Source organism: Microtus pennsylvanicus, chromosome 6 (assembly GCF_037038515.1).
Source record: "Microtus pennsylvanicus isolate mMicPen1 chromosome 6, mMicPen1.hap1, whole genome shotgun sequence".
In the NCBI taxonomy this organism is placed as follows: Eukaryota; Metazoa; Chordata; class Mammalia; order Rodentia; family Cricetidae; genus Microtus; species Microtus pennsylvanicus.
Genome location: NC_134584.1, coordinates 109,594,150 through 109,613,009, shown reverse-complemented (window position 1 = coordinate 109,613,009; position 18,860 = coordinate 109,594,150). Strand labels below are relative to the sequence as shown.

The 18,860-nt window shown below is 41.5% G+C and overlaps 1 protein-coding gene across 2 annotated transcripts in view; it reads left to right on the top strand.

The window, feature by feature from the left end:
* Positions 1 to 4,790: 4,790 nt before the first annotated feature.
* Ap1g1 (adaptor related protein complex 1 subunit gamma 1) overlaps positions 4,791 to 18,860 on the top strand; it is an 82,678-nt gene continuing 68,608 nt past the window's right edge. Inside the window, exon 1 of one of the 2 annotated variants that reach the window (XM_075977355.1) lies at positions 4,791 to 5,135. Coding sequence is in view for 1 of the 2 variants with exons in the window: in XM_075977354.1 (XP_075833469.1) it covers positions 13,057 to 13,071 (15 nt within the window). In the remaining variant the exon portion in view is untranslated. Of the gene's footprint in view, positions 5,136 to 12,990; positions 13,072 to 18,860 lie in introns of those variants that run through there. The other variant, XM_075977354.1, reaches the window with a different exon arrangement.

The following is an 18,860-nucleotide window of genomic DNA, read 5'->3' as shown; positions in this document are numbered from 1 at the left end:
CGGTGAAAGGAGAGAACAAGCTCCTGAAAGGTGTCTTCTGACGTCTACATGTACACTATGATACATGTATGTGCACACACAAACACATACACACACACAAAGGAGACAGATAGATAAATGTAACTTAAAAAGCTAAACAAACAACCCCCCAACCCTAACCCACCCTCCAAACCCAGAAAACCTACTATAAACCTAAAGCAAGACAGAGGAACCCCTTGAGAATCCCAGGCTCCCATTCATGTGCCAGGGCTTCCAAAAAGCCCTGTTTTACTGCTTTACTAATGGCCTCTCATTGCTTCTGTTTCTGTTTTGTATTTAGTTCATTTTTCTTTTAAATCATGTGCATGCGTTTGTGTGTATCTGTGCACGAGTATGTGCACATGAGTGTGGGTGCCCATGCAAGCCAGGGGCACTGGATCCCCCCGAGTTAGTTATAGGTAGTTGTGAACTCCTTGATGTGGGTGCTGGGAATCAAACTTGAGTCTTCTGAAATAACAATGCACACTCTTAACTTCTGAGTCGACTCCAGCTCCATATTTTGTTTTAATTTAATTTATTATTTAGAGGCAGGATCTCACTATGTATCTCTGACTAGTCTTGGAATCATGTCTTCCTGTCTCTGCCTCCCTCCCAAGTACTGGGATCAAAGATGTGTACCACCACCGCCCAGCTTCATATTTTTATTCTTAGCAAGGACTTATCTGCTAGAAGATAACATCAGCATTTGGATTTTTTTTGCATTTGTGAATTATTTAAAACTGTCGTTTTCCTCAATGAAATTTTAATTATCTAGATGGCAGGGGGAAGTCTCTTTTGTAATGTCTATTATAGTTTCTAGACCATCTAGAGAAGCATGGCCTAGTGACATGAATTAGGCTGCCCATTGATGGAATGCTTACCACAGGGACTCGAAGAGAAGTCCAGAATCGGCAGGTCTAGATTCGAGTCTAGTGTTTGTTGTAGGACAGTGTGTCAAAGCAGGCCTGATGGTTCAGTGACTAAAGGCACAAACCGTCCAAGCCTGGTGTCTTGAACTCTACCCCACATCTAAGGATGCACGGAGAGAACAGATTCCTCAAAGTCGTTCTCTGATCTCCACAGCTACATTGTGGTACATATTTCTCTCATTCCCCATCCCCCACATCATACACTTACAGTAATAAATAAACAGACACATGGTATTGTTTGTATTAAAATATCTTCCTATGTTTTATTTATTTGTTTTGTGTGTATGCAGGCATGCACCATGCCACAGCATATGCATGTACATCAGAGGCCAAGTAGTGGAAAGCATTCCTTCCTTTCAACATGTGGGTTCTAGGAAATGAACCTCCAAGACCAGCACCTCCCACTCCCCAAAAGCAGGGGGATCCCTTAACCACTCTGAGAACTTCTTTCCATATTTTTAAAATGGGAATGAAAAAACCTCATCTTAAGGAAGCTAAGGATTTTTCTGAAGACTTAGTATGTGCCAGCTATTATTCTAGTTTTTTTTTAAAAAAACTTGAATTAAAAATTAAAAGGTAGGGGCTGGAGAGATGGCTCAGAGGTTAAGAGCACTGGCTGCTCTTCCAGAGGTCCTGAGTTCAATTCCCAGCAACCACATGGTGGTTCACAACCATCTGTAATGAGATCTGGTGCCCTCTTCTGGCGTGTGGGCATAAATGGAGGAAGAACACTGTATACATAATAAATAAATATTTAAAAAAAATTAAAAGGTAATTTATTTTGAAACAGGGTTTCACTAAGTAGTCCTCCCTCTGTAGACCAGGCTGACCTGCTTTTGCCTGTCCTAAGATTAAAAGCTTGAACCAGCACACCCAGATGCTAGCTACTGTTTTGTGTATCATATCAGCTCAAAGATCCCAGTGTCACTACCAGCTTCATTCACTAATGGAGACACTGAGGATCAGATGTGTTCATAGATGTAAAGTAGCTCAATAAGAACAGGAAAGGAAGGCAGGGTTGGTTTTTAGAGAATATTTTTATCTCATATATATGAGTATTTTGCCTGTAGGTGTGTGTGTGTGTGTGTGTGTGTGTGTGTGTGTGTGTGTGTGTGTACATCATCATGCGTGCAGTGCTTGTGGAGGCCAGAAGAGGGTGTGGTATCCCCTGGAAGTGGAACTGAATCTGGGTCCTTTGCAAGAGTAGCCAGTGCTCTTAAGCATTGAGTCATCGTTCCAGCTGTAGTCTAGAACCAGAAACCAATCTTTTAAATAATATCTTTGTAGCTTACAAGCTCATGGTGCATGCTGAATAAATGAATCAATCTATGTGGAAGTACTTGTGTAAGCTGTAAGATACAACATGCCTCTGTTAGGTACAATGTGCAGACAGCCAATGCCAGGAATAGGCATCAGATCCTGTGGAGCTGGAGCTGCCTGACGTGGGAGCTGGGATCTGAACTTGGGTCTTCTGCAAGAACAGCAAGTGCTTTTAACTACAGAAACATCTCTCCAGCATCCTCAATCTCATTTTAATAATATTGTGTGAAAATCTGTCATATCAGGACAGCAAGGTTACAGCTTTGTATTGCTTTAATCTTTTTTGAGATAGGGTCACTTGTAGCCAAAGCTAACCTCAAACTTGCTCTGCAGCCAAGAATGACCTTGTACCTCTGAATCTCCTGCCCCATCTCCTAAGTACTGGGATTTCATTGTATATCACCGCACTAGGCTAATGGAATGGTAATTTAAATAAAGAAAAACCTAAGTGAAGAAAATGGCAACACAGAGAGGGCTTAAGGTATGATTTTCCTTTAGGTGTTCAGTTTGTCTTGGCGGGTGTGTGGGTTTGCGAGGCAAAGCCAATATGCAGCTGAGGTTAGCGTCCAATTTATCATAATCCCTCTGCCTCAGCCTTTTACAGGTAGATGCTGCAACCACAGCTACCTCAAAAGCTCTTCTTAAGAAGACATCTTTTCGCCGGGCGGTGGTGGTGCACACCTTTAATCCCAGCACTTGGGAGGCAGAGGCAGGCGGATCTCTGTGAGTTCGAGACCAGCCTGGTCTACAAGAGCTAGTTCCAGGACAGGCTCCAAAACCACATAGAAACCCTGCCTCGAAAAACCAAAAAAAAAAAAAAAAAAAAAAAAGAAGACATCTTTTCTTTTGTTGTTTGCTATGGTAAACACTTAATCTTGGCCCTTGGCCCTTATGCTGCTTTAATAATCTCCCAAGTGGAAGACTTAGGCTACCTTTGCCTTGCACTTCGACTTGAAAAGCTTCTTTTGTGGAAACTTCAAAGTGAATTTGGCATGTTTCTTGCATAAACTGGACTCAGAGTGGTCTGAACTATGCTAGCCTTATAATGTTCTAGTTTTATTCTGTATCATCATATGATCTAGGGTTAACATGCATAGATGTGCAGAAGGATAGGAGGGTCTGAATTCCATAAGCATTCTGTTTTTGAACCAGTAGCTCTGGGTTGGAACACATGTTTTGGGTGTAGTGGATTTCCTAATTTGTGAGATGGCATCTTATGGCAGAATCCAGTGTGGAAGACAGTTATAGTTTCTGAATCTTAAGTCTCTCTCTCTCTCTCTCCCTCTCTTGGTCTTTCTTTCTCTCTCTCTTTCTTTCTTTCCTTTCTTTTCTCTTCTTTTTTTGCTGTTGGTTTTTCAAGACTGGGTTTCTCTATGTAGCCTGGTTATTCCTGGAACTTGCTCTGTAGACCAGGCTGGCGTGAAACTCAGAGAGACCCACTAGCTTTTGCCTCCCGAGTGCTGGAATTAAAGGTGTGCATTACCACCACCCGGCGAGTCTTAACTCTATTTTTAAAATTAGCTACTAAGACTCAAGAGATTGCTGGGTTAGGTTGTCCATATGGATACCAATATTTAATAAAGAGATGTGATCATGCCCTTGACGTCCTTTCTTTCTGGTCACTTGCTAAGCCTCAGAAATTCAAGGTCAAAATAGTACAGCTAGACATACCCAGTTAAAGGTCTGTAAAGTATTTTGAAATCCTTGCATGAAAAACGAATGCGTAAGGAAAAGGGTGCAACTTCCCGTTTATGACACTGAAGTCTCAAACCTAGGATTTGTGCTTAGTTCCCTGTGTTTGGCATTCAGTTTAGTGCTGTGTTTTGTTCACATCCGGGACGGCTTTGCTGCCAATCTATTGGAAAGGTTTTTTTCTAGGTAGGTCACCTTTCCTTTAAATGGGCCAAGATATCAAGGATCTCTAGGTTCACATGGAAAAGACTTTTGTCACAAGTTAGCAATTATTTATCAGGCCAGGAACTGTCTCGTTAAGACTTTCGTTGGCTCAGGTCATTAGTTCATTCAATCATAGATTGAAAGACTATTCTGGAAGAGTGTTTTTGTCTAGGTTCTCTTTTCCCACGGGAGGGAACTGAAACGTTGGAGAGATTAAGCACAAGGGTGGTGCTGTGCTTGGGAATCTATTCTTCATCTTCTACGTGTTTTCGTAAAAGTTTTGTGAAGATACAATAAAACCATAGACTGCAAGACCACTTGGAGCATGCTTCTAAAGTGGAACAGAAAGCTAAGGACTCAAGGTGACGGGAGTGACTTAGGAATTCTGTAAGACTAAACCCTGGCTGGGAGTCCTGCCTTTCCACCTGCCTCTCCCTCCCACTTCTTCAGCCACCTTGCCTAGCTCCGCCCCCTCAGGTGGCCCCACCGGTTCCTGGTAGCTCAGCTTCCTTCCCCAACCCCCGCCGCCGCCGAGCGGAACCAAAGCGCTCTGACTCTGGGGACGGCCGGACCTTTCTAGCTAAGACTCATCGCAGCGGTGACTCGGCAGCCGCGTCTAGCGTCATCAGTGACAGCCCCGACCCTTGCTACGCTTTGCGTCGCTCTGCCAGGCGCAGTCGCCTCCTCCTTGGCAAATAGTCCTCGGCAGGGTCCGAGTTTTCGGGTCATCCGAGGTGGGAAACAGGAAAGGCTGCAGTTCAGGGGACGGGGAGTCGACGAGGAGAGGGAGCCGAGGGGCGACGTCTTCTCTGGGGCGCGCGAAGTGAGTTAGAAACTCCCTCCCTGCCCGGATCCCTCCGCCTGCGGTAGCGGTGCTGAGGCCGAGGGAGCCGCCATTTTGGATGTTCGGTTCCTGCTGCCACTGCTGCCGCCGCCCCCGAAGCTGCTGGTTTCACTCGAGGTTTCGGGCCGGTGAGTGTCACTCGCGGCACTGAGAGCAGGTTGTGTCTTTGGCTCCGCTGCGGCTGCGAGCGTTTGCCTGGGAGCCTCCTGTCAGTCCCAGAGGCCCGGTCTCAGGCCGCGGGGGGTTAGGAGGACTCAGGTTGGGTCAGGTGGGACCGGGGCGCCCCCGGGCTTTCTCGGACTTCCTGAGGGCCGACACTCGGAGGCTGCTGAGCGGGAGCTTCGGCGCGCGGCCGCTCTGCCTGCGGCGGTGTTGTCCAGCCGGTGCAGGCCGCCTTGAACCCATTGACTTTTCCAGGCTGCGATCCTTCTTTGAAAGCCCGTTCAGGGAGCCTAGGATTCAGCGGGCCGGGCCCCACCCCCGCGTGTCCTCTCTGAGCCACGTCTCCGCGTTCTCGTGTGGTGGCCTCGGGTCAAAGCTGGAAACTCTCGGCATTTCCACATGCAGGGGTAATGCTACCTGTCCGTGCGGTGCCGGCCGCTCAGAACCGGACATCGGCCTCGCCTCCCTCTAACCTTCCAAGTAACTTCTGGACCTAAATTTTCCGCCTTTTTTTTCTTTCCTTAAAAAAACAAAACAAAACAAAAAACAAACAAAAACTTACCTGCGACTGCACTGCTACCCCTCCTCTCCAACTCTTGGTTCTGCAGACGTCAGTTTCTTGTAATTCTCCGCATCTTCCTCATTGCCCGGAACTGTGGGTTAAGCTTCCCAGTTCGGGCTTGATGTTGGAGAGCCGTCCAACTACCTAGGCTGTAGTTCGGCAGTAAATGGGCTTAAAGCAGGCGGAGCGGCTTTAGTTGGGAAGGAGCTGTCAAAATACTTTCTAGATTTCCTTTCTGCCTTGGACGCTGAGCTTTTGGGCACCTATTGATACTCCCCCCCGCCCTTTTTCTTTTCTTTTGGCGTTATATGTGTTGAGCACGGAAATCTGCCCTTGGAGAATATTAATCTGACGTAGGTAGAAAGGAAAATAGCCTTTTTGGTTCCTATAGGGATTAGTTAACAGAAGAGCGAGCTGAATGATCTCTTAGTGACTTCACCTCTCAGGTGTTTGTATAGTAATGATCTCTGCTGACTTCATATGTTGACTTTTCTCAGGGTAGTTAGATTTTTAAGCATCCATTTTCACCGTTGCCTGTAGTATTTGCCTACTAGTATATACCTCTTAAGTTTTGATCTGAAACCTGTGGATCCTCGGAAGTACTGATGGCCTCATTACTTTAGTTCTGTTTTTAATGTCTGTTTGCAGTCTAGCGTGCTTCCATAAAAAGAATTTAACAATATTTCACTGATTAGTTCCTACATTTCAGGTTAGGTGAGTGTGGTTGAGTCACCCCTATTTTATCTCAGCCTAGGTTTTTTACATTTGCAAAAAAGATACAATTTCTTTGAGTTCAGAACTCAAAACCGGAATCAAATCTCTCTCTCTCTCTCTCTCTCTCTCTCTCTCTCTCTCTCTCTCTCTCTCTCTCTCTCTCTCTCTCTCTGGCTTTTCGAGACAGGGTTTCCCTGTGTAACAGTCCTAGCTGTACTGGAACTAGCTCTTGTAGACCACCAGGACTGACCTGTGCTGGGATTAAAGGCGTGCCCGAGTCTATTTTCTTGGTACTCGTAAACTTTATATTGATGCTTATTTTTAAAAATTTTTGAAGAATTATTTATTTATGTGTATGAGTGTCTTGCCTGCATGTATGTATGTGCACCACGTGCATGACTGGTGCCGGTGGAAGTCAGAAGAGGGTATTCGGATCCCCTGGAAGTGGAGTTATAGGCACTTGTGAGCTGCTGTGTGGGTGCTGGAAACTGAGTCCATGTTCTCTACAAGTTGAGGGTTCTTAGCCGCTGGGCCGTCTCTCTGGCCCTTTGATGCTTTATTATTAAGCTTTTGAAATGAGACTACAGGAAGAATTTTTACAGGTCATACAATGTCAAAGAGGACAGTATTTTCAGTGTAAATATTCTGTGCGCTTATTTAAGAGACTCCTTCAGAGGCATCCATGGTAATTGCTGTTAGATATGAGTTCCATGAGTATGTTGCTCTGCAGTTGTTCAGTTTTCTTTTAAAAAGAACTCAGTATCTTCGTGTACTTTACTACTGAAATGGTCTGTTTTTGAGTTCACTTTTGAAAACGTATTGAAAGAGCTATTAGAAGTTCTTCAACTCATTTCATGTTATGGTATAACATACTGGAATTTAAATGCCATTCTTAGATGGTTTACAGTTTACCTGGGGAAAGTATACCTTTGCCAAACAGATATTAGCAAAGTGCTGTTCTGTGTATCATTGATCAGTACATATATAAATGACTACCCCATCTTGGCTGTTTAGAATTGCACTAGAAGTTAACATTTGTGTTTAGTAAACTTCCATTTATTTCCTTCCTTTCTTCTTCCCTACCGCACCCTCCTCCCCTTTTGAAACATGATTTTGCTGACTTGCTCAGGCTGGCTTTAACTTGTGATCCTCCTGCCTTTGCTGAGTAGCTGGGATGAACAGGTCTGTGCCATCAGTCCTGGACCAGCTTTGGTGTTTTGAGATAGTCTCCGATGTTGCTCCTGTTGGCCTGGAGCTTGGATGTGTCCTTATCTCTCTAGTGCTGGGAATGCAGGTATTTGCCACTCCAGGGCAGCATTCACTTTCTATTGTGAAGTTACCTGTTTTTTGATATAGACTGTTTACTAATAGCAATTATACAATCTAAGGGTGAATTTTAGAATGAAACTATAAAATATAGAAATTACCAGTAATGCCTTGTTGATATTTTACCCAAAATTATTTTTAAAAAGCCAAGTAGTGGGATTGCTAGCCTACCATAACTTAAAGCTACAGATTCTATCCCCATTCTACCTCCCAGAAAGTCAAAACCAAAAGATTTTAAAACTAACCAGCATTTAAAGACGATAAAAAACCCAAGTAGTTTTAAGTGAATTATTAAAAATTCTTTATGCAAATATAAAAGGTCAAATGAGTTCTTCCAGTGGTTTTTCTTTTTAATTTAAAAAGTTAAATTGAAATTTATGTGTCAAGACAGATTTCAAAATGCTTAATCTTGCCAGGCAGAGGTGGCACATACCTTTAGCCCCATCACCTGGGAGGCAGAGGCAGGTGGATCTCTTTGAGTTCTAGGCCAGCCTGGTCTACAGAGTGAGTTTCAGGACTACACAGAAAAGCCCTGTCTGAAAAAACAAAAGCTTAGGGGGGCTGGAGAGATGGCTCAGAGGTTAAGAGCATTGCCAGCTCTACCAAAGGTCCTGAGTTCAATTCCCAGCAACCACATGGCTCACAACCATCTGTAATGGGGTCTGGTGCCTTCTGCTGGCCAGCAGGCATACACACAAACAGAATATTGTATACATAATAAATAAATATTTTTAAAAAAAGCTTAATCCCTTTATTTCTATTTGATAGGAACATTTTTTTTTGTTTGTTTTTTGAGACAGGGTTTCTCTGTGGTTTTGGAGCCTGTCCTGGAACTAGCTCTTGTAGACCAGGTTGGCCTTGAACTCACAGATACCCGCTCGCCACTGCTCCCGAGTGCTGGGATTAAAGGTGTGCGCCACCACCGCCCGGCAGGAACATAAAATTTTGTGCATGTAATAAGATATAACTGATCAAAACTTCAAAACTTGCCTTTAGTTCCCAGCCCTGGGGAGGTAGAAGTAGGCAAATCTTTGAGTTTCAGGCCAGCCTGGTCTACAGAGTGAGTTGCAGTACAGTCTGGACTACACCGAGAAATCCTGCCTTGAAAAACCAACCAACCAAATAAACAAACAAAAAAAACCCCAAAACTTGAAAACTCTTAGATTTTAACTGAACGAATGTAAACATAAAGCTTTTATGGGTACTGGAGAGATGACTAACTGGGTAAGAGCAAGGTTAGGTTCCCAGCACCCACTTGGAGGCTTACAGCTATCAGTGACTCCAGGTTCATGGATCTGACTCTAGTACAAAAAAAAATAAAAATAAAATCTTTTTTTTTTTTTTGAGACAGTGTTCCCTTGTATAACCCTGACTGTCCTCAAGTACCTGTGTAGACCAGGCCAACCTCGATCTCAAGACTTCCGACTGCCTCAGCCTCCTTCCTAGGATCAAGGTGTGTGTCACCACATCTGGCCTGCATTTTAACCTTTGTTACTTTATGAACTGTTTTTAGTTCTTGATTTTTGGCTTTTAAAAAATCTTCATTAAGTTTCTCTATTATTTTATATTTATATTTTTATTTATCGCTTTATATTTTAAATTTTTAATTATTTTGTGTATATGTATGCATATATATGCCATATGAAAGTGTGAAGGCCAGAAGACTACTTAAAACGTAAACAAAATTGTGTTTTATGTGTGTTGGTGTTTTGCCTGTATGATTGATGTCTGTGCAGCATATGTATGTTTGGTGCCCATGGATGTCCTAGATTGAGTTACATAGATAGTTGTGAGCCACTATGTGGGTGCAGAAAAATCAAACCAGGCCGGGCGGTGGTGGCGCACGCCTTTAATCCCAGCACTTGGGAGGCAGAGGCAGGCGGATCTCTGTGAGTTCGAGACCAGCCTGGTCTACAAGAGCTAGTTCCAGGACAGGCTCCAAAACCACAGAGAAACCCTGTCTCGAAAAACCAAAAAAAAAAAAGAAAAATCAAACCAGGGTCTTCTGCAAGAGCAGCCAATGCTCTTAACTTCTTAGCCATCTCTCCATGATTCACAGGGCAATTTTTGAGAGTTCTTGCTTTCTACTTTGTTGAAGCAGTCTCTCTGTCTCTGCCTTTCATCTTGGGGTTACAGATGTACAAACATGCTTTTTACATAGGTTCTGAAGAGTGAGGTCAGGTCATCCTGCCTGGCAAGTGCTTTTACCTGCTGAGCAATCCCCCTGGTCCTTTATTTGTTTTTGAGACAAGGTCTTACTGTGTGTCTCAGGGTGGCCTTAACCCCATAAACTTTCTCTTTCAGCCTCCCTACACCTCAGTTTACAAGCCTTTGCTTTCAAGCTTTAACTTACTCAGCTTCTTTGCTTAGCCAGGTTATTTTAAGTAGTAAGCAATTTTAGAACTATGAGACCATGTAAAGCTGGGCATGGTACTCTTACCTGTAATCTAGCATTCTGGAGGCAGAGGTATGAAGATCATTGCAAATTTTAGGCCTGCCTGATCTGCATAGCAAATTCCATGCCAGCCAGGGTTAGCTTCTCATAGCCAGACCCCGTATCTAACCATAACAACAGCTACCACAAGAGAACATAGAGGTTATATAAATTCATATTTCTTGACTTGTATGTTTTGAAAATCTTGTTTGTCAATAGTAGGATTTTTCCATAGTAGGTAGGGGTGTTTTGTGGGTGTGTGTTTGGTGTGTATAGAAAATTTCATTTTGCTGGACGGTGGTGGTGCACACCTTTAATCCTAGCATTTGGGAGGCAGAGACAGGTGGATCTCTGTGAGTTTGAGGCCAGCCTGGTCTACAGAGCGAGTTCCAGGACAGGCTCCAAAGCTACAGAGAAAAACTCTGTCTCCAAAAGCCAAAATTAAAAAAAAAATCATTTCAATGAAAGCAGGGAAGAGAAAGTTAAAAGGAATGTCATTTCTACCTTGAAAATACCTGCAAGCTGCTTTTTCTTCTTTGAAAGAATAATACAAAATAGTTAATTTGACATGAGTTTTGGTTACTAGGGATGTGAACGTCTGAAAGGTTTAGAAATTAGGAAAACAACAATCCACTTGCTGTTGAATCAGCATTAGCTAGCACTTTAGTGTCAAAGCTAGGTGATTGACATGAAAAATGCTTTTTCACTAAGTACTTGGAAGTTTAGCCCTTAAAAAAAAGCGTACTGAGACTATTGGAAAATAAAATTAATAAGTTAGAAGCATTGCCATTGAAGATTAAATAAGTTAAGAAGAAAAAAAAATTTTTTAAAGATGTAAAAGATATATGTGGCCCCTGTACTTGTGAATAATTAAAGGCATCCTAGAGGCAGGCAGCAGTTTTCCTCCTTTTCTGTTGCCAGCACACAGTGGTCACTTTTGCCTGATAGGCAGTTGTCTTGCTAATTCCAGCTTGTTGATTGTCTTTTCCCTGTGCTTCTGCTTTACTGAGCATCCCAAGCTTTACAACCTGTCCCACTTTGAGGCTGGTAGTACTGACTCCTGATAGTAACAGATACAAGGAAGATAGGATCGGGGATCTTTGTAACTGTGAAATAAGTGTTTTCTTTGCTTTACAAGCCTTTGCGTTAAATTAAGATTGCACAGAGAGCTTGGTGAGATGGCTCAGGAGTTAAGAGGGCACCATATAGCAGAGACTGATCCAGGTTTGTTCCCAGCACCCACATCAGGTGGCTCACAACCATCTGTAACTCCAAATCCAGGGCATTTGGACACTCTTTTCTGGCCTCCATGGGCAACTGCACTTCCACGTACATATACCCACACAGATGTACACCTACACACATAATTAAAAATAAAAATCTTTAAAAGAAGATTATCATAAAATAGGCTGGGTATGGTGGCACATGCCGTTAAACCTAGTAATTGAAGAGGCAGGTAGACCTTTAAACTTGAAGCTAACCTGGTCTACAGAGTGAGTTCCAGGGTAGCCGAGGCTACACATTGAGAGTACATCTCAAAAAAGAGAGATGGTCTGTATTATTTAGTTGTAAAAAGGATCCCAGCTGTGTGTTTTCAGCCTAAGTTAGGGAAGACATTTTTAATTCCCACTGTTAAGACATTGCAGTTTCGAGTCTGGCGTGGTGGCACGCACCTTTAATCCCAGAACTTGGGAGTCATAGGCAGCCTGGTATACAGAGAAAGTTCCAGGAGATCCAGGGCTACTCAGAAACCCTGTCTTGAAACCAAAAATAAAAATAAATTTCAGTTTCAAGCTAAAGAAAAGGAAGATAAGCGAATACTTAAATTCCTTTAAGATAAATCTTCATGAAAGGCTTCTCACAATGTTTTGAAGTATTTGAAAATATGTTTAAAAATATAAAATACTGCTCTAAGATGATTGGGGAAAACTAACTGAAAATAATCAAGTACACTGTTTAGAGTTATTTGAATCTGTGGAATATTAGGTTTTGATATGATTGTTCAGGGCAAGACTTAGTTTTAAGAAGAAAGACCCTTTCCTGGGAGTACTAACAAACATGTTTCCAAAATTAAATTTCTTTATTTGTGCGCACATGCACTTGTGTGTAGACAGCTCTGTAGTGGTCAGACCATTTGAGGAAGTCAGTCACTTCTCTCCTTCTACCATGTGGGTCCTGGAGCTCAAACTCAGGTTGTTAGACTAAGTGGTAAGCACCTTAACCTGCTGAGCTGTCGTGATAGATGTATATATTTGACAATTTTAAAATGTGTTGTTTTCTCTACCAGTGGGAACATGGATTCTGATATTTTGCTTAAAACTTTTTCCATGGAGGTATTTAAGACAGTAGAATGAGGAAGTAGCTTATTTTTATTTTATTTTTTTTAAAAAAACTCATCTATGTATTTTTTTTTTATGCGTGAGTGCTTTGTCTGCATGTAGGCCTGCATGCCAGAAGAAGACACCAGATCCTATTATGGATGATTGTGAGCATCCATGTGGTTGCTAGGATAGGAATTGAACTCAGTACCTCTGGAAGAGCAGCCAGTGCTCTTACCCTCTGAGCCATCTCTCCAGCCCCTTATTTTTATTTATTCATTTTTTTTCTGTTGCTTGGTTGTACTATTTTTCCCCCACACATTCTGAACTTTTGCTGTTTCTTGATTACTTCTTATTTTTTTTCCTCTCCAGACAAGGTCTCACAATATAGTTCTTGGAACTCAATAAGTTAGATCAGGCTGACCTTGAACTCAAAGAGACTGTCTGCCTCTGTCTTCCAGGTGCTGGGATTAAGGCATTCAACACTGATAGGCTGGGTCTTCATATTTATTTTTGACGTTAGAGAGTCAGCTATGCCAGGACTAAAGGTATCATTCTTTCCTCAGTTAATTTATGTCACTTGTTATGTTTTTACATTTCTATTACGTTGTTTTGTTTCTTCCCTTTAATATCTTTGCTTTGGTTTCCCCCATTTGTAGTTAATTTTTTTGTGAGTGCATGCATACATGTGTGTTATGTAGATCAGAGGACAATTCGCAGGAGTCAGCTCTCTCTTTTTACCATGTAGGTCCCAGGGATTGAACTCAGGTCATCATACTGGTCACCAAGTGCCCCTACCTGCTGAATCATCTTGCTGACCCTATTTTGCTGTCTTGAAATTTAAAAGGCATAATAGCTTTATATAAATTTATTTATTTATTTGGTAAGGAAAAGCTATTACTGTGCTTTTTCATCTTTGGCTTTGGCTACTCTTTTTTTTTCTTTGATTTTTTTTTTTTTCTTCCAAGACAGGCTTTATATATCCCTGGCTGTCCTGGAACTCACAGAGATAGTCTGCCTCTGCATTTTAAGTCCTGGGATTAAAGATGTGAGCCACCACCAGCATCTTTGGCTATTCTGTAGGTTATCTGTAGATTAAAAGTAATTTGGAATTTGGATTTTTTTGGGGGGTGGGGTGGGGGGGACAGAGTTTCTCTGTAGCTTTTGGTTCCTGTCCTGGAACTAGCTCTGTAGACCAGGCTGGTCTCTAATTTGGAATTTGGAAAACCAAATAAAGTTGCAGTGCTTGGAGTTGCATTATAGGCACACGTTAATTTTGGAGACTTGACATTTGTTCAGGGTGATAGTTTGTTTTCTCTTTTTTTAAAAAAAACATTTTTTTAAAAATATTTACTTATTTATACAATATTCTTTCTGTATGTATGCCTGCAGGCCAGAAGAGGGCACCAGATCTCATTACAGATGGTTGTGAGCCACCATGTGGTTGCTGGGAATTGAACTCAGGACCTTTGGAAGAGCAGGCAATGCTCTTAACCTCTGAGCCATCTCTCCAGCCCATGTTTTCTCTTTTTTAATAAATATTTCCTGGATTTTATAATTTTTTTCATATAGTTCCTTTGCTTTTCTTACTGAATTTATTCTAGGCGTTTATTTCAACACTCTCGTGTCTCTTTTCTGTTCATTTCTAATAAGTTAATCAGAAATGGGTTAAAATGAATATTATGCTATATTTTTCTTTTTTTATGCTATATTTTTCTGAGGACAACTTTCTCTTTCTTGATATCCAGATATAACAGAATTTGGATTCATGATGAATTTGCTAGGGGAAATTTACATTATTTTAATTTATTTTGCTTTCTTGAGACAGGGTTTCTCTGTGTAGCCCTGGCTTTCCTGGAACTAACCTCTGTAGACCAGGCTGGCCTCGAACTCAGCTGAATGCTGGGATTAAAGATGTGTGCCACCATGTCCAGCTTGAAAAACTTATTACATAATTTTAATATTTCTGCTTTCATCCTATAGGAAAATACCCTTCTGTAAGTCTATCGGATGAATGACGTCTTACTAAGGTTAAAAGTTTATGATTTTGTTATAGTCATGGTTCTTGTTAACTTGCTTTAATTAAAAAGCAAATTCTAGGCTTGGAGTGGTGTCCTTTGCCTTTACTCCTAGTACTCTGAAGGTAAAGACAGGCAGATACCTACATGGTGAGACTTCGTCTTTGAGAAAAGAAGAAAAAAGGGGAAAAAAAGGCACAGTTAAGGTTTTGTTTAGATAGTTTGAAGAGACTTATTGCTCATTTTGTTAATAACATTAAGGTGGGACAGGTAAAAGTTGCTTCTTAGTTTATCAGTGTTTAGTGTAAAATTCGTTATTTAACTGGTTTATTTGCTCTCTACTTGACATTTGTTGCTGTTCATGCATCTTCTATTTGGTTGTTTGGTGGTATGCTTGCATTTACATGTCTGCTTTTAGGTTTTCAGTTTTGTTGCATTTTGGTGTGAATAGTTAAACATAGAAAAGGATTGCTGTGGCAATTAAGGGAGAATTGAACTTAAGACCTCTTAGAGGGATGCCAGCTGACTGCCCTACACAGGGTGTGGTGGTATTTCTGTGTGGTTACACATTCTACCACATACTTCTTTGCTTTGAAGAGCCAGAAATTCCATTTTAGTAGTTTACCTAGGGATGATTCAAGTCAAATTGACAAGTGAGAGTTAGATTTACTGTACTGTAATTTTCAGGGAACTGTGTTCTTCCTTTGAACTTCTAATGTCTGTTTTCCTCAGAAACCTGAGACAGTGATCAATAATTGGGAAGTTGTATTTTGAACTGGAAACTACAGCATATAAAGTTTAGTGTTGCATTGAAATTATGTGAAATCTGATATAATAACTAACCCTGTGCCTCAAAAATAATTTCCTATTTATTATTTTTATATTTTTATGTGTTTAGGTATTTTTTTTTTCTTTTTCTGATTTTCGAGACAGGGTTTCTTCGTAGCTTTTTGGTTCCTGTCCAGGAACTAGCTCTTGTAGACCAGGCTGGCCTCGAACTCACAGAGATCCTCCTGCCTCTGCCTCCCGAGTATGCGCCACCACCGCCCGGCATGTTTAGGTGGTTTGCCTGCATGTCTGTATGTGTGCTATTTGCATGCCTGGTATATGCAGAGGCAAGAAGAGGGACCAGCTCCCTTGGAACTGGAGTTACTGATGGTTGTGAGAATGACAAGTGGGTGCTGGGAATCTTACCTGGGTCTTTGGGCATGAATTTTTATTTTAAAGATTTATTTATTATGTATACAGTGTTCTGTATGCCTGAAGGCCAGAAGAGGGCACCAGATCTGGTTGTGAGCCACCATGTGGTTGCTGGGTGTTGAACTCAAGACCTTTAGAAAAGCAACCAGTGCTCTTAACTGCTGAGCCATCTCTCCAGCCCCTGAATTTTTTTTAAGTTTTAATTTTATTGCTTTTTATGTAGATGAATGTGTATCTGTGTGAATTGCATTCCATTTGTATGCAGATTTCTGAGGAGGTTGGAATCTGATCCCTTGGAGCTAGAATTAAAAGTCAGTTGTGAGTCACCTGATGTGGATACTAGAAACCGAACTAAAATAAGCAGCAAGTGCTCACTGAGCTATTTTCGAGCCCATGTTTTTTCACTATTACATTCACTTATTTATTTATTTATTTATTTATTTATTTATTTATTGTGTATGTTGGGGGTTGGTGGTGCATGTCTGTCATGGAGTGCATGTGTATGTCAGAGATGTCAACTTTGGAGAGTTGGATCTTTTCTTCTACATTGTGGGTTCCAGGAATTAAACTCAGGTTTTAGGCTTGTCAGTAAGCACCTTTTATTTGTTGAGCCATCTTGCTGACCCAGTTAACCTACTTTTATGAACACATCACAAATCTTCACGTTACGGAAATAAGTACACATCCTTTCCATGTTCTCACCTCACTCCCTATTGCCTAAGGAAAGCACTAAGACACTGAATGGCATTAAATGTAAAATTCTGATTTTTTTTTTTGAGCCAGTGGTCATGTAGCCCAGGCTTGCTTTGCACTTTCTTTTAATTTTAATTTTATTTTATGTGTTTGAGTATTTTTCCCTGCATAAATGTATGTTCGGATACTATGTGTGTGCCTGGTGCCTGAGTAGGCCAAAAGAAGGCAACAGGACAGATCGGAGTGACAGAAGTGAGCTGCCATGTTGATATGTCTGAACCTGGGTTTTTTGGAAAAGCATTCAGTGTTCTTAACCAATAAGCCATGTCTCCAGCCCCTGACTTTGAATTTCTGATCCTCCTGGTCTACATCCTAAATGTTTCAGACATGATTCTGCCCCCATGCCTAGTTTGTATGGTGCTGGGGATTGAATTCAGGATTTTGTTCATGCTAGGCAAGTGTTCTACCAGCTGAGCTCAATCCCCTTCCTTCCTCCCTTCCTCTCTCTTCTCTCTCTCTCTCTCTCTCTCTCTCTCTCTCTCTCTCTCTCTATCTCTATCTCTATCTCTATCTCTATCTCTATCTCTCTTTGTATGTCTGTGTGTCTCTGTCTCTTGATCCGTAGGCCGGCTGGAGTTCATAGAGATCTGTCTGCCTCTGCCTCCCCAGTGCTGGGATTAAACGCTTGTACCACCATACTGAGCTCAGTCCCCATTCTTAGTTTAAACTGGCTAGCTAGCTTGCTTTTTTTCTTTTTAATATTAATTACACTTTGTCACACATGCACATAGCACATACAGAAGACCACTCTTACCCTCTCCCAACAAGAGGAAATGGTTAATGGTTAAACAAGAAATATTTAACCATTCTTAGTGTTCAGCTCCAGTCATATTTTATATTTTGTAAATGCATTAATTTAGTTATACTTGTGGAACAAAAATCTGAGCTGGGCAGTGGTGGTACACACCTTTAATCCCAGCACTTGGGAGACAGAGGCAAGCAGATCGCTTGAGTTCAAGGCCAACCTGCTCTACAGAGCAAGTTGGACAGCCACAGAGAAACTGTCTCCAAAACAAAAACAAAACAAAACAAAAAAACAGTCTGGCATGGGGGTTTTGTATAGCAGGTAATGTAAAAGTATAGACTGTATGGATACAAGAGGGAATATATGAAAAATTTTGACTAGTTAATTTAGTTTCTTAGTTCTCAGCCATACAATCTATGACTGGATATTATTCGGTAATAAGTGGTAAAGGAAACTACAATCTCATTTCTTTACTCAAGTCTTTTTTAGTGTTTAGCAAGAACTATTCAAGTAAAGTCCTCATGTTGGATAGAAAAGGGGTGATTTTTTTTGTTTTTTGTTTTTTGAGACAGGGTTTCTCTGTGGTTTTGGAGCCCGTCCTGGAACTAGCTCTTGTAGACCAGGCTGGTCTCAAACTCACAGAGATCCGCCTGCCTCTGCCTCCCAAGTGCTGAGATTAAAGGCGTACACCACCATCGCCCGGCTAAAAGGGGGTGATTTTATTTATTTATTTTTTTAATTTATTTATTTATTAAGGATTTCTGCCTCCTCCCTGCAACCGCCTCCCATTTCCCTCCCCCTCCCCCGATCAAGTCCCCCTCCCTCATGTGCTCCAAGAGCAATCAGGGTTCCCTGACCTGTGGGAAACCCAAGGACCGCCCACCTCTATCCAGGTCTCCTAAGGTGAGCATCCAAACTGCCTAGGCTAAGGGGGTGATTTTAATGTTGAAAAGTTGGCTTTTAATTTAGACTATTTTTTTAAGACTTAGAATTCAAATGTCTTTAGGATGAGGGAACAAATGACCTTGTAGCCATAGAAGCTTCAGCCTTTTAGTTTTGTGTTCTCGACTGGCTGTCATTGGCTCAGAGCTCAGCAGGTAGTGAGTTCTGAAGTGGGAAGAAAGTTATCTGGGCCAGGAACTGGGCTGAGTCCTGGCTGCTCTTTTCTGAAGCCAAGCAGCCAGGACACCTTCACTTCATGTATTCTTTAGATAAGACTATTTTAGTATTTTAGATTCAATAAAAACAGTATTTATTGGGTTCATACTTCAGAGGTGAGGGAGAGATAAGGGTGAACTTACAAGGACACAGCCTTGGGGATTTTATCCTGGAGTGAGAAAGTAAGCATTTCATGGGATCAAAAAAGAAAAGGTAATCTTGTCTTGAGAATAGCGTTGATTGACTTTTCTCAATTTAGGTGGTGAATTTTAGGAGAATCAATACAGAAAATTATTTAACTTTTTTCTGAGTGTTTATCAGTCATTTAATATCTGCTGATATTTTTTGAGATTTATTTATTTGGTTTTTCAAGCAGGGTTTCTCTGTAGCTTTGGAGCCTGTCCTAGAACTAGTTCTTGTAGACCTTGAACTCACAGAGATCTACCTACCTCTGCCTCCTGAG